Below are 16,202 nucleotides of genomic sequence, written 5' to 3'. Positions count from 1 at the left end.
ATCCGCAAAAGTTGAAGCCAGACAACAGGACTCGTTATGGCTGTTGAGGAAAAACCAAGAAAAGTTCCACCATTGCGGATATTGCCTGATATGAGAACATAGCGTTGGAAAATAAAGAAATGTGTCCTTCACTGCAAAATTAAATTACTAACAGTAGTATAACTATCAACCTTGACTGTCTTCTTTCTTTTACTTCAATTCAAACAGTTGCAAGAACTCATAACAACCTTTTTTCTAAAGTCCAACGCCCTAAAAATCCACGTGGTATTCGGTATAATAAAATTTCAAAACATAGTTATCCCATTCATAGTGATGTCCAAGAGGCACTCTCGGAGAGCGAGTATACACACTGAGCCTGACTGTGTCTTTGGGTTACAAAGTTGTCACGTAGCCACGCAGTTGTACAAATCCATCAAGTGAGAGCAGACATCTCCAAGGAGCACACAAAAGGAGCCCGCTCACGGCTGTTGCATAGCATTTCATCAGAAAGCTTTCCACAGTAACCACAACTTGGCCCCTTTCACACCCTTTGTAAATGCGGATTGTACACATTTGCATAAATCAGTTAATTAACACAGTTTTGAAGAGGACCACGACTGGGACCTGTTCATGAAAACAATGTCCACGGAGGCTTTGGTTGAGTGAGCTTGGCGGGCAACCTTTTGGACTGGACTAAATTCAGAAAATCATCACGGAAGAGTGAAAGCTGTTATAGCCGTTAATTGAAGAAAATTCCACATTTTTTTTGTGTCCCAAATACATTTGTGCGTATCGTGTCATTCCGTCGTGTAATTTTTCAGTGGTTCTCCTTCTGCCCACTAGATGGTGCTAAAGAGGAACGATGATACAATGACTGGGGTCCACGTCATTGTGAACACAATGAACAGCTACGAATAACGACAGAAACGGTACTTTGTATGCTTTCGCTTTTATTACAATCTTGCTGAAGTGCGTAAGCGTGGTTAAATCTGTTTTGCAAGTACTGGATTGAGTCGCGGGAAGAGCGGATGAGCGTAAGGGGCAAGTTCTTTTTGGACTAAGGACCAAAAAAAGCATCAAGATCAAACTCCTTCGTGTGCTATTGCTGCCATACAGGTCCTTCCCTCCACACCTGCATAAACATATTCACAAGTTGTGACAAGGAAGCTATGTACATCAGCACTTAATTTATCACCTTAAAAATAAAATTATAAAGAAGTTATTGCATAATTTGGGTAAAAAATCACCCAATTTGAATCAAATTGGGAATGATCCACAACATGGTATAAAATAAAATGTAAATATGTTGACAAACCACTGATTCTGATATAGGACGACTGCGCAATTCCAACAGTTTTACTTTTTAGTTGAGGTACACAAAGCAAGGTCCATAGAAGCATGCTTGAGAACCTTGACCTTTAACATCATCAAAAACCTTTGGGACAAACAAGAGCTAATATTGGCAAGCAGCCAACATTAGTGATTTTCAAGGAAAGGAACCCATCCCGACTCATATTGGGCAAACATCTCCTGATACTCAGGAGATATAATATTACCAATAACGTCATCCTTATCCTTTTATTTAATTCAGTTATAGAATTTGAATTGAGACAAGTGAATGTCACTTGCAAGCAGTATTTCTGCTGCCACGAAGGAAGGGAATCTATTTTTAAGCCAGTCATCGCTTGTTTTGCATGCACAACGTGTATTCAAGGTGACCAGGCTGAGAGGGTATGGAGGGTCCCTGTGCATCTCTGAGCAAGTCTCTGATGATCTTCCTGCACGCGAAACAGTCTGATGGGGTAAAAGCTTGGCAGGGTGCGTCTGTTGAGGCCACCTGAACAAGAAACCCTATAACTAATATGACATTTGAAATGAGATGATGCAAAGAGATTTAAAAGCAGAGAAGTGCACCTTTCCGTCAATGAAGTGGAAATTTTAATAAAATATCCCGTGTGTGTTCGTTTGATTATAACAGTACCAAAACAACAAAGTAGAAAAATAGGTTTATATACATCATAGTCAACCGCCCAAATCTTACATTCAACAGGTGCTAGAAAACACACAAAAAAAGAAAAAGTGGTCACAAAAAGTACAGCCAAACATCGAACTAAAGAGCAGTTAAGTTGTCAAATACACCATGAAAGGTGTTTACATGACAACATTTGAATGTAAACAAAGATACAGTCCAACACCATTTACTAGTGATGGGGTAAATGAAGCTTCAATCGTGCTTCATGAACCAGTTGTAGTACTTTTGGACTCCTGTAGATGGCACTCTCTGTTCAACATTGGGCTGACTTGCCATTTTTTAAATCCTTTATTTAAACCAACAGTGCCATCTAGAGGAGTAAAAAAATACAACAACTGGTTCATGAAACATGTTGAAGCTTCATTTTCCTATCACTGCCATTTACAGGAGAAGCTTGTCCAATTCTTCTTTTAAGTGACAGTCTCCGACATAATAGGATTTCTATAAATAATAAAAAGTAATAACTTCACATCAAGTAAACTGGTCTAAAAGAAAGGATTTCAAGTCATAAAGCATGTTCAATGAAGAAAAAGTGCGCTGAAATTATTGAAGGTGTACGACTCCCTAGGTTGAATCCTTACAGTAACCATGAAGCAAAGCGCAAAGCTGCGATAATGACATGACAATGTGGAATTTAATTCCACAAACGCTTTGAATAACAAGTAGATGCACATGGGTCGGAGTTTGGTATCTCTCAAGTAATCCTTTTGGAAAAATGTCCCATCAACCAGATGCAAACCGAAATCGAGTGTTGTAAACAGCCATAAGCGATTCAAATACTTATTTTGTTTGACAACTGAAGCTTTACACTCTTGCTTGGTTCTGAATTTCATCAGACTGAAGGCCCACATGAGGTTTGCATGAACATGCCTTGAGGCGCGACATGAGTTATGTTCAATATTAGTCCTTTTGTTTTCTCTCCCATAAAACAAACCCCATGCAGTCAAATACAGTGCATGGAAGTGATTCTCCCAAAATGGCCCATTAACATTAGACATTTTACTTGGAAAATTCTCATAAAATGCATTCAAAACTGCGTATTGTCTTTTCAAAGCAAAAATAAACAATGGGAATGGAATACAGCTTATATGATGATAAAGATATGCTCAAGATGAAGCAAGAGGAAAGCAACTTTCAGAGTTGCACTATTAACCACGGGCGACTTCATGGCTGTCGAGGTCATAATTTAAATATTTTAAAGTTTAACCTTCATCAATATAAAAACCAAAAAAATGTATGACATGATGAACCGTATCTCTCTGTAGAAGGAATGACATTTCATTGAACACTCACTTTGTCATAAGCACCTGAAAGCATAATCTGGATGCCTTGGCTCATTGGTTTGAACTAAAGTAGCGGTTAATTTTGCAGGTTTCAAATTTAATATAAATTTAATTTAAATTTAATATTAGCTACAAACAGAGATTGATTCAAATGTGGGATTCTCCGGTGTTCTGCCCACTCCGAGAAGCCTAAAAGAATAGAGACAAATTATTCATTTTTAGTAGCAGATGGCGATACGTTTGTGCGCATGTGTGCAGAGGGCAGAGGTCACATGATTCTTACTTGTGACTGGCTATTGGATGGATTTGTACTACTGAAGTCAGAGTATCTTTTCTTTGGCGCACAGATGCAGGAGAAAAAGTTGTAGTACTCCTCTCTAACCTGCAGAGGGCAGCAGAAATCAATGAGGAAACCTCATTATACACTATACATTATATATATATATATATATGTGTGTGTGTGTGTGTGTGTGTGTGTGTGTGCGTGCAAAAAACACACACTACACACAAAATAAACTCTACCTGTTTGGATAAGAGGCAATGCATGATGAAGATCAGTGCTCCCTGCAGGCTGTTTAAGATGACAAATATGTACTCGACCACCATGTTGCCCTTGCGAAACAGGAAGGCTCCAAACACCCACATAAGTCCCAGAATGCACATCTGAGCAATGGCTGTCACTGTGAAAGCTCTGCAGAGGAAATCAGACAGTTGGTACGGAGGTTGACATGAATGCAACAGTATCTGATGTGTTGCTCGATAATGTGGGCTAAGAGATTGGCGGAGACGGTTTCGTACTGGTTTTGAAAGATAGAAATGAATGATAATGAAAAACAGATTGGGATCGTTGCAATAGTCATACTAGTTAGTAATTTGCATACATCAAAAAGACACCATGTGTACAAATCAAAGTAAATAAAACCCTACATTACAGAACTGTAATCTGCCTTCAGCCATCTCAGGAGTTACAGAAATGACTTCTTCTTCTTCTTCTAATTAACCATTCAGCAGTGCCTCCTTTGAAAATAAAACTAACTTTTGCCAAGATTTTACATAATAAATTTATGTTTTCAAGGTTTGACCTCAGCACAGCCTTGCTGAACTTTGTTCAGCATTGAAAGAATTTTATTGGTTGGTGGGAATCCAAATAACTTATTTTGAGGTAAGGGGAAGTCTTATTTTCACACTCCAAATTAAGCCTCTGAGGATTTTGGGAAAGGATATGCATGCAAAAACGTGTTTTAAATATATCATGACAGTCTTGTGGATGCCAATCAGTCAGTTTAAAACAGTTTATAAGTGGAATACAAATAAAAAAGGAAGCACACACAAAGACGTAGCGCTTACTGACTTTAATTTGTTGAGCTTGGACAGGTCCGGGTTTAAGCTGCTGAACTTCTGGGCCAGCTTCCAGACAGTGACGATGAAGAAGACGACGTTAAGGAAGATGATGACGCACACAGGGCCGTAGAAGCTCCAGATGAGGCCGTCTTTGAGGGAAAGCCAACAGCTACAGTGCAAAATCCCAAAAAGAATTGCAGTCTTAAGTAAAAGCAGATTGCCACTGCTTACTTCACCTTTCATCCTTTTCTAAACAAACTTACTGCTCCTCAGTTCCATATCCTTTGGGCCTGATGATGGCAGATAAAATGACCACAACCAAGGGCGCCCCGTAGCCGAAGAGGAACAGGTAGAGGGGTCGAATGGTGGCATTGAAAACCAGGACCACCATACGATACAGCTGCACCCCCTCAAGCAGCATCCATGCAAACACTCCCAGGAAGAAAAGATGGAGCATGGCAGCAATAAACCTGCATCCGCCCTGTGATACAATATAAACAAATTAAGAGCGGAAGTTGCATAGAGCGCAGAGGAATCAAATGACTCCTGCTGTGTTTATATGAGCTGGGCTAACCTTATAAAGACTCCCCTTAGAAAGAAATTGAGGAGCATTTTGCAGTTTAATACATCTTAACAGTGTTTCATACATGGACAGCAGTGTAGCACAAATACCACTAGTAGTACGCAAATTAATGAGTGAATTAAAGGTGAAGTCAATTTCCTTTGCAAATAATATGCTGTATGTATCTCCATTAGTTTAAAGAGGGCATTCTGATTTCTATTCCGTTTGTATAATATGAATTAAGCAGAGAAATCTAAACATTTTTATGCATCTCAGGAGGCGGCCATTTTGCCAAACTACTTTTTTTTTTCTCAACTAATTATGTGTTTCACTTTTAAGTACAATGCAATGCTTTTGCATTTGACCTGCAAAGGGGAACTTTGCAATTAAAAAATATAATAAAAGATCTGTGACAATATCAGAGCTCTCTGGCGCCATCTTGTGGCTGTAATTTGATTTACAACAAAGCAATCAGAGAGCCCATTTGAACGTCTTGAGCTTCTCGAATGTTGCACCGTGACGACTCGAGTGCCTGTTATGTTCAGAGCTGACTTCTGCTATGCAGTGCGTAAACGATGAGAGCAGCCGCTCCACAAATTCATCAAGCCAAGGCCTCCTTCAGATTATTGCCGTCCATGGAAACATTGTCACAGTCCGCTTGGGCAAACATACCTCAGGTTTTGTTTGGAAAATGCCGGCCAGGAAGATGAGGTCAGCGATGAAGAGGCAGATACAAAGATGCAGGTGGATGGTTGTGCGTGTCCCGTGTATGGAGCGGCAGAACTTGAATGTCAGGATGCAAACACTCAGACACAGCAGGGAGAGGATCAGTCCGATCCTTGTTATCAACTGGATAGCTAAGGATTGCTGGGGGGAGGAAATCCGACAGTCTGAAATCATTTCACATCATTATACATCTGCGTGCTGTTTAATAGTTTGAGCCACGGCGAGAAATGTAACTTCATATTTTGAAAACAAATGCATTGTTGCGTTTTTCTTCATTTTCTTTCGATTTGCAATCATTTTAGTTTAGTTTCAAAATCAAAATCAAAGTGGGAGAGGACTGTCGTTAACCATATCCTCATAATCCAATTATTACAGAGCAGGCAGTTTCTCAAACTTCCTCAAGCAGAAAAAAAAAATAAAAAATATGTGGTATACAGAGCACTTAAGCAGTGTCAAAAGAGTGCTTTGCAAAAAACGTGGCACGTTATTTTCTTAAAGGGGAAGTCAACCCATAATTTCTTTCACAAGAATATGTTCTATGCAGGCCCACTAGTCGAAACATGGCATTTTGATTAATATTGCGTTTGCGGAATATGAGTTAAGCAGTAAAATCCACCCTTTTTTATCCATCGCAGGGGCGGCCATTTTCTCTCTTCTGTCGACTGAAAATGACATCACATTCGCCCAGGGCTCAACTAACAACCAATCACGACTCGGCTTCAGAAAACAGGTGTTGGTATCGTAACCAACCGTGATGACATTTTCAGTCGACAAAATTGACAAAATGGCCGCCCCAAGAGATAGCTAAAAACATGCTGCCATGTTTAAACTAGTGAAGGTGCATGGAACATTTTATTGCAAATATTTGATTGGGGTTGACTTCCCCTTTGAACATTACAGTTTAAAGTATGTATCTATGTCTTGGGTGTGTTTCTTGTTTCTTACATCAACGGGATAGTGAGCCATCAGCACGGCGAAACTGCTGAGATGTTCACATCGACACACTGTGTGCGTGGCATTGGATTTCTGTTGATGGCAACCATCTGTGGCCCAGGCACCTCTGTCGTTCCAGTAAGCGCAGATGTAGCTAGCCTCTGATTTGTTCTAAACCACACGAGCAAAACCATAACATCTCTCACTTCACCACATTGGCACATGTCAGGATTGTATGTATCATTTTCCAATTTCTGCCACAGATGGTTTCTGGTTTCAAAATTCAGTTCAGTGCTGACAGGACAAACCTGGAGATGTTTGAGTGTGAGGATGACCGGGTGGCTCAGGTTCTGAGTGGATGGGTTAGACACCACAACAGACACGACCCGGGAGAAGATTTTGAAATCCGGTTCGATGCCATCTTTTTCAAATCCTTGAAGCTGGTCAAAGGAATGGTTGACAGATCTCTCCAGGTTGTGATAGCTCAACAAGGCAGCCATGGCAAAGCCTAGAAGAAGACATGATCAAATTAGGTATGTTTGTTTGTTTACTTATTAACGCATTTACTGCCAGTGACGGCTAAACACGTCAAAGATCCATTTTTTTTTTTAATTCGTCTGGTAGTGAATGAGTTAATAAGAACTATCACGTCCGGAGTGAAGGCGAGGGATACAGTGTATTATTTTATTATCAGAGACTGAAATGCTGTGTTTCTTTTACTTTCCTGCTTAAGTTTTCATGTTTGTCGTTCACATGGCGTTGGTATAGGTGCATATTCATGCAGATGGATGTTGAAGCTAACATTAACAGGACATTAAAAATAACATCCATCGGTTATTAGCAACGGCACTTGTCCTCATTAGGACTCCACGTGAGCTGAACCCAATCCAACCCGACTCTGGATGAGAGGCGGGCTACATCCTAGACCAGGGGGTGGGCAAACTTTTTGATTGGGGGGGCACAATGGGTTCTAAAATTTGACAGAGGGGCCTAAACCAGGAGCAGATGGATGGAGTGTTTTGATAACCTCACCTTTTCCGAGAAAAAAAAAACATTTAATTTTAAATGAAAGTGAACAAAAGCATTACAATAATATACATGTCTTTGGAAAACCGCTGTATTTAGAAAATAAAACATCAACAAGGTTTATTCATTTAATTCTTTTTAAGTTCGGCGGGCCGGATTAAAACGTTTAACGGGCCGCATGTGGCCCCCGGGCCGTAGTTTGCCCACACCTGCCCTATACTGATCATCTGTCAATTGAGAGGCACATTCCAAAACAAGTGAGAACAAACGGGGGCAAATGTACACACATCATTTTCTAAGATAAGAAAAAACTTGGAAAATGCTCAGCAAAGTTGATGAAGGACAATTAGAGTCCCTGCAAAAGAACTGTGTTGCGACATGACACATAAACCAAAAAAAATGTCTGCCACAAATTTAGTTTTCAGTGTGAAAAATTTAACCTTGGAAGATATGTTTGTAGTGATTATTTCATTTTTTTTCTCCAAGAAATGGTAAAGAAAGCAAAAGTTTACCAGGATATGCTTCTGTTCCAGCTGCCGTTGTCCAGTCCGTCTCAAGCGTGGAGTTTTCATTCCCCAGATGAATCGGTCCAGTGGGCGGAGACATTCCCCTTTGTACGGCAATCTCCACCGCTACTCAAAAAAACAGTTCTGTTAAAGCCGACGGCCCTTTTGTGGAATCACACCGGCACACTGAGTGTTACCTGTCTCATTGGAGCCCATTGAGGTGCGGTTGCCTCGGAGCTGTGGGCCAATCAGCCTGATGGAGTTTTCCATTGTGCTGAGCAGCTCATACACTCCTTCTCTCGTGTCCACATCGACTGACGATAAGACGGTCGCCGATGATGTCAAAAGTTTCTGTGCGTGTTGTAGCACAAAGGATGAGCGCCTCAGCGCGTGTTTTTGGGAGACCGTAATGTGTCTACATGTGCTTTGTGTTTGCTTTCCTGACCTCCAGTAGCGCATCTCCATCGGCCTTGCCTCCATTGCTCGTATTTGGGTTAGACAAAGCCATGCAGCTGTTTCTCATTATGGTCAGCAGCTCTGCCAAGCCACTGTAATACTAAGAAGGGACACAATAATAACGCTATTCAGCTTTCAAAATACGCACTTGAATTGATACATAAAATAACATCAGGGGTCCAGTGTGTAAATAAAGAAAGCCCTCCCCTCCCTCTTAAATATTCAATTAAACTGATCTGTGCTGTTAACATGATGAGAAAAAAAGAAAGTTTGTGTTTATATTTATAGACAGGGGCAGTTGATCAATATTTTCCCAAGCATACATATTATTACAAAAAAATTATATAGGGAATAACATCAATATAACACAGTATGCAAACAGCAGCATAGTAAACGTGTTTTCCATAATTTCCCCACAGAAATGGTACAGTAAATAGCAAAATACAACTGAGATGAAATGAAAATGATCCAGTGCTTTACCTGTGAAGAAACACTTCTGGCATCAAATGTTTCACAATCCAGTTCTAGAGGAAAAATGTCAAATGTTTCAATGCAAGCCACAAAAAAAAAAAAAAAACTGATGCGAACACTCACTCGAGCATGCAGTCCTTTCATTGCCATAATTGGTGTATCCTTTAGCGCACTTGCACCAGTAACTTCCATTTAAATTTTTGCAACTTCCTTTATTCCCACAGATGTCTTCTTGCCGATTCTCAGCTTCCGCACATTCATCGATGTCTGATGGAAACAGAAACAGTCCAATCCCAATGTTAGGTACACCTTTGTCAAAATATCAAAATATACTTGTTCCTATTTTGTCATCCACGGATGACAATAGGACGTGATGCGAAGTTCAGACGGAATGCATGCGGAGCATTACAGGTGGTACGTTTCCATATATGTAGACGTGGCAGTGACGGCGCGTGAACGTACTTGCTAAGTGAAATTCATGCACAGAACAATCAGACACACAAACGTATAAAGTTATATAAACACACACACACAACAAGTTTGGTAAAATAAATGTGGGACAAAATCATTGCGGTTTGCGGGACGGAGAAGTACACAATACTGCCAGTTTCCTTACCCGGCTGAGATAAAAAAAAAAAAAAAACGAGCAAGCTTGGAGAAATGTGAGAAGACTGAATTGTTTCCAGCTGCTTTACTGTCAACCAAGATAGCATTTAGCAGCTAACACAACCACGGGTCACCAGATTGACGAGTGATGTTAAAACATTTTTTCTGTTGAAGGAACAGGAGCCCCTCATCCTATTTTTTTTTTTAGATTTTTTTTTCATGCAGTCAGGTCACAATGTTAACAAAGCTTAACTTTCAATTGGGCATCCTTGCGTAAAAGAACGATAAACAAAGTTAATCTCGAGTAGCATCTTGATAAGGCGGGACAACTTGACTTTGACCAATCAGAAAGTCATTATCACATAAGTGACACTCCCAATAGGAAATCAAGTAAGAGAGAGATATACACTTCCTCTTAACAAAATAAAGGCTTTTTCAAAATAAAATGTCTGCAGAAACAAGTTGACATTTTCTCTACTGGGTTACATAGGCCGGCAGAGAAGGCCTTGCCCGCCCACCACTGGCCAAAAGGTAAAACAACACGGCGCTTACCGATGCAGTCTCTACTTGCGCTGGTCATGGTGTACCCAAATTGGCAGATACATTTAAAGGTCCCAATCAGGTTGATGCAATCAGCCATGCGACCACAGGCCTCAACGTCAGAGCCACATTCGTTTTTGTCTAACGGAGGAAGACAAATGACACGTGAGCGAAGTGAGACAGAGAAACACGCCACTCTCCGGCTCAATCGGGTTCGCTCACCATGACATTGTCCGGCAACCCCAGTGAAGTTGATGTTTCCGTTAACGTTCTTGAAGCCAGGCTGGCACTGACAGTAGTAGCTGCCATTTGTGTTGATACACAGTGTGTGCTTGCCACATAGTCCTGGAGTTTCCTGACACTCATTCACATCTGGGCATTTGGAAGAAAGTTGCAGTACAGTTAATTATGCACCGTGTGGTATTGGAAGTGCTGTACTGCGAGAAAAACGATTTGGTGTTTTTTTTCTAAAACATCAGGGATACTTTCATTTTATGTGCAATTTATGGCTGTGACATTTTAGAAAAAAAAATAAATCACCTGTTGCTGAAGTAAACCCTTCATTCATAAATAGTAATAAATATATTATTATATTGGTTTTGCATATCATATTATTGAGGTAAAAAAAAAAAAGATTCATTAGTTGACTTCTATTTACTAGTGATGGGAAAATAAAACTTCAAGATGTTTCATGAACCAATTGTTGTATTTTTTGACTCCTCTAGATGTCACTGTTGCCATCCAGAGGAGTCCAAAAATACTACAACTGGTTCATGAAGCACATTTGATGCTTCATTTACCCATCACCGCTATTTACACAAAGATAAAAAGTCACTTCAAAAATTTCTCATAAAGTTAATAAATGTTTTAAGATGTCATCGGCTATATTTGTAAACTATGTCGTTGCAGCTCTTATCCAATAAGGAGACAACGTCATTGATCTTTTCCATACCACTGTGAACAGTCACAAGATATAAGCAACCATAGGCAAGTGAATTGGATTCAAGAATATTGAAATTACGCAGATTCAGGTTCATTACCAACACACGTGCTTCCTTGCTTGTCCTTGCCGCCGTCACACAACGGCCTGCATCTCTTGAGTGTGCACATTAAACCTGCCGGGAAAGCATGACAACTGTTAGTTTGTAAGGGGGAAAAAACCCATTCATCAATTCTCTATCGCATCTTGTTTGTCCTCGTTTGGGTCACAGCTGGAGACAATCACAGCTCACTTTGGGTGAGAGGAATGTACCCCCAAAAATATATGCATACAATTATGGGAAGAACATGAAAACTCCACACAGATGAGCATGAGTTGAGATTCAAACCCAGAACCTTTTGACTGTGAGTCAGACGTGAAAACCACTTTTTTTGCTACCCAAATGGAAAGCAAAAATGGGGAACAATTTCATGTTCATTTCAAGATGGAAGTTAGTTTCTGGATAGCCAAGCAGTTCTATTGATCTTCCTTCCTCCTTTATTGTCTTAAGTGTGTCAAATAATAATGCCTTTATTAGTCCCACAATGGGGAAATTCGAGATTCAAACCCAGGCCTCCTGGGGAGACTGGGTCCTGAACGCGGCGCCTTAGACCACTCGGCCATCCTGGCAGCCACGAGATTCGAACCCAGGCCTCCTGGGGAGACTGGGTCCGGAACGCGGCGCCTTAGACCAATCGACCCAAGTGCTGTGTCAGTTTACTTATTTACTGGTTGTTATGGTGAGCACTGGTTCCCATGTGTGCGAGAAGCGTTTTTTTTTTTGTGTGTGTCACAGATAACACCCCACATAAAAATATACCACAATTGAGTTGGTTTTTTTTCCGCTTCACTGTGTACGTGATAAAGTTGCATATTATGCAATATTGAGTAAATGCCAGAATTGAAAGTTGGACTTTTTTTTTTTTAATCTTCTCTTTGAACAGATACCTTATGTACACATTCAAGTCGATATAAAGAACACACGGTTTAAAACCCAAAATTGCCAATTGCACCAATAGTGTCACAAATCCGAGATTGTCAACCCCAAATGTGTTCATTTGCTCATTGTCATGCACGTGACTGACAGTTATCATGTGTCATCACCAATCCGTGTGTCTTTCTTGTGAAACTACAACGTGTAACGTTCCGGTTCCTCACAGTCACTCACACAGTTGTGTTCAAGTGAATTTCACGCTTGACTTTCACAATGACGTGCAATTCGTTCACAAACAAACCCCATTTTATAAGAAGCGAACTACTGATGTAATGGTGAAGATGAGAATTGTAATTATGGTGCATGTTTTGTGTTATTTAGTACACTTGCAACCATGACAACCTCCCCCGCCCCTCTTGCACTCGATTAGCCACACAATAAATTTGTAGCACACAGAGCTCCCTCTCTGGTATCACCCTCATTCCCTCATTCACAATGAGCCCCCTGTTTGTGGCCGAGGCGGAGCTCTCAATGCCCCGGAGAAGATAAAACCAGACCGTATTTGAAAGTAAGTGTGCCAAACAGCGTGACAAGCTCCAAGTCTATGACTAAAAAACTCAAGGCCTGAAAACAAACAAAGTGTGACTTTGTGCCGTGCATGGATTAAGATGAACAAGAGAGTCCTCACATTTCTTGCGTTATTGGATTCCAATTCTGTTCCTCTTGTGACGTCATGAAGTGCCAAAAGTTCACGACCCGTCGCCTACGACTCAATCGGTATGACTGTGTGACTTGCAGTTCGTGATGGGAAAATGAAGCTTCAAATTTGCTTCCTGAACCAGTTTTTTTGTGTCCTCTAGATGGCACTGTTGGTTTACATAAAGGATTTAAAAAATGGCAAGTCAGTGAGCTTTCAGACCAATGTTGAACAGAGAGTGCCATCTACATCCCAAAATACTACAACTGGTTGATATAGTAACAAAATCTCCTCATGGGCCTAATCCCAAACTGACTTTCACTTTGCTAAAAAGTCATGTGATTAATAGCGCTCCTCGGTCACATGCTGACCAAACCGCACCTGATGTTCCTCCTACACGCAAGTGCTTCATTTTTGTCCATAATTTGAACTTTAAAAATGATGATCCATTTAAGACATGAGCAAACGTCTGGTGTTCAGAGAATTTTTCGACCATCTGTTCCTTGTGAAAGTATTTGCGTCCATACAAGACAGCCCAGACAGACACACTTCCACTTTATTTTTGAGAGACAAAGTGAAAGACAAGTCCCAACGGGAATGACCATTCATTACCTCGTATTATATTTCTATTGTCTTATCATATTTTGCAAATAAATATAGCTGATGTCATGCCAATTATTAAACAAACAGATTTATAACATGACTTTATGAACAAAGAAGAAAACATTTATCGTTCACATGAAGGGAAATCCTATTAACACTAGTGTATCATTCATTAATATTTTTTAGACTGAGAAAAGTTGCAACAGACCGATATTAATTCAATTTAAAAAAATAAAATAAAACTAACATTTTGTCAAAATGTTCCATCTCAAAAAATATTCCACACTCTTTCTCCATGGAAGCACCAATCAACTAAAATGTTTTAGCTTATGATTGCACGATGCTATAAGTCGGCAGGATCCTTTTAGACGTAAATAATTGCAACAACACATTTCTCTCGAGTATAAACACTTTTGCTCTTAATCGTATATCGTCACATGGCCATGCAGTGAGTGAGTGACAGATTAGAGAGGCTATATTTAATGTTATAAAAACAAAAAATGCCCAAACCCTCTATTCCGAACCACTTGGAAATTATGGCTATTACTGTAGGCGCTCTTGAGGCAGAAATATATCTTGCACAGTCAGCATATAGGCGGCACGTGGACGACTTATTTGCACATCTGCCTCGCAGTACAGAGCTGCAGGGTTTGAATCTGACGCATGTGTGGGTTTTGTCCGGGTACTCCGGTTTCCTCCCCACATTCCAAAAATACCCATGGGTAGGTTGATTGGGCTCTCAAAATTCTATATTCTCCATTAGAATCGATTTTAAAATTCTGCTACCGGTCTATAAATCGTTGAATGTTTGGGTCCTGAATACTTTAAGGTCAATTAGTGGAGCCCAGGTTTCAAAGCAAACACGGTGAAGCGGCATTTAGCTGTTATGCTGCACGTAAATGGTATGAATTGTCATTGGAAGTCAAGTCCGCACCAATTATAAATACTTTTAAATCCAGATTAAAAACTGCTTTTACCTTTGATTCAAGTTTTTTTGAATGAATTTCACTCTACAGTCTTTTTGTTATTTCAGAAAGATACTTTTTGTTTCATTTGATTTTAAATGTGTTTAAATCTTGTAAACATGCTTAAATGTTATCAATATATGTTTTTTTTTTAACAATTTGAATGTTACATTTGTGCTACGGATGTCTTTATTTGTTCTATTTGTTACTGCTTTTGTGAAACACATCGAGTTGCCCTGTGTATGAAATGTCCCACATCAAAAAAATGGCCCAGCCTTGCTTTGCCTATTCCCTCACCGAGATGAATTTTTATTGAGACTGTCAGCGAAGCGTTCATTTAACAGCGAGTCTAGTGTGGTTTTGGTTTGTGGTGGTACAAAACATATCGAGAGAACTTTGGAATATTTGAGTTACATATTGGTTGACACGTCTCAGCATGATGTCGTACTTCGGCCAAACCACAGTAATAAGTAATAATTTGTGAAAATCATTTTCAAATACGTATAAACATTACAACACGGTCAACATGAATTGTAAATATTGAGGTCTGACTCCATCTTCTCGCCTCAGTCTTACAAGGTGTGACCAGTGTGACACTTTGTCATAGAAGTGAGCGCATGAACACGTGATTGTCAGGCCGTAAATGAACCGCTCACTCAATTCAATATAAATAGTTGTTCAGAAAGTAAATGTTGGTGAAGGCGCAACTTTTAATAAGCCCGTTGTGCTTTTTGATTTTCCTTTTCATTTCTTCCCACAATCAAACACTCCCAGAATAATCATGAATGACTTACCGAGAAAAAGCAGTAGCTCTTTTCCTCCCCCCATGTCCAAACGACAAAGCTGCAAACTTTGTGATAAGAAATAACTGAAGTCCTCAAAGTGGTTCACTGGAATTTGGAGTGTTTAGAGTCCACAAAAGAGGCGACACAAAGAAAAACTCCGGAGACCAGTGTGTGCGCGCGTGTACGTGCGTGAGAATCACCACAAGCTTTTTCCCTCTCAATCTGAGCACGCCTCCTCCGGGCCTCCCCCCCCCCTGCCCGCCTTTTCTGCCTCCTTTCACACACACACACAGTCTTTCCCTCGTCACTCTTTCCCTTTCTCTGCACCTTTTTTCCACACGAGAGCAATTCTCACACTGGCGTCGTAACACGTTGGCGGCATAGACCACCTCTGTGTCGTCCGCTGCCTCCACACAAGTCTGTGTGCTCTATTTCAGGACCTACTGGCCTCTCGCACAGAGGACAGAGGAGGCGGCTAGCTAAGTCTGAAGAGGATGATGACTCACGCTCAGTCTAAACAGCTGCTTCTTGACTTCCCAGTAAACAATATTACGCCCCTTCCCAAACTCCCCATCCTCCATCTCCACCCTCCCCCCTTGTCCCGAAACATTTGAGTTTTCACCCAGAGCCATTGAAGATCCTGTTTTCCCAGACCCCCCACGCAAGAAGCAGAAGGTCAAAAAGATCTTCGTGAAAGTCAAAGCTCTTGAAAATCCACCCCAAAAAAGTGGTGGTTTCTCTTAAAAAGGGTGGCAACTCTTTAAATGCGTATGAGACA

At 40.5% G+C, this 16,202-nt stretch overlaps 1 protein-coding gene across 2 annotated transcripts; it reads right to left on the bottom strand.

Annotated features, from left to right (window-relative positions):
• Positions 1–1,894: 1,894 nt before the first annotated feature.
• On the bottom strand, positions 1,895–15,891 carry adgre5b.1 (adhesion G protein-coupled receptor E5b, duplicate 1). 2 transcript variants are annotated; one of them, XM_088302367.1, is made up of 17 exons: positions 15,434–15,891; positions 11,502–11,576; positions 10,684–10,833; positions 10,474–10,602; positions 9,439–9,582; positions 9,325–9,368; positions 8,834–8,944; positions 8,586–8,739; positions 8,395–8,514; positions 7,165–7,364; positions 6,869–7,027; positions 5,870–6,064; positions 4,899–5,116; positions 4,646–4,804; positions 3,817–3,985; positions 3,578–3,676; positions 1,895–3,483 (listed from the first exon to the last, which is right to left on the bottom strand). In XM_088302367.1, exons 1-17 carry the CDS (start codon positions 15,465–15,467, stop codon positions 3,442–3,444), a joined length of 2,202 nt encoding a protein of 733 aa, XP_088158493.1. In that variant the 5' UTR covers positions 15,468–15,891; the 3' UTR covers positions 1,895–3,441. The 2 variants fall into 2 exon arrangements, with proteins under 2 accessions (XP_088158493.1, XP_088158494.1); XM_088302368.1 differs by lacking the exons at positions 10,474–10,602; positions 10,684–10,833; positions 11,502–11,576; positions 15,434–15,891 and adding an exon at positions 9,932–10,218.
• Positions 15,892–16,202: the final 311 nt, after the last annotated feature.

The sequence above is a fragment of the Idiotropiscis lumnitzeri genome, chromosome 8 (genome assembly GCF_059441095.1).
Source record: "Idiotropiscis lumnitzeri isolate Australia: NSW breed Sydney's pygmy pipehorse chromosome 8, RoL_Ilum_1.0, whole genome shotgun sequence".
Taxonomy (NCBI): domain Eukaryota; kingdom Metazoa; phylum Chordata; class Actinopteri; order Syngnathiformes; family Syngnathidae; genus Idiotropiscis; species Idiotropiscis lumnitzeri.
This window is presented reverse-complemented; position numbering and strand designations above follow the sequence as displayed.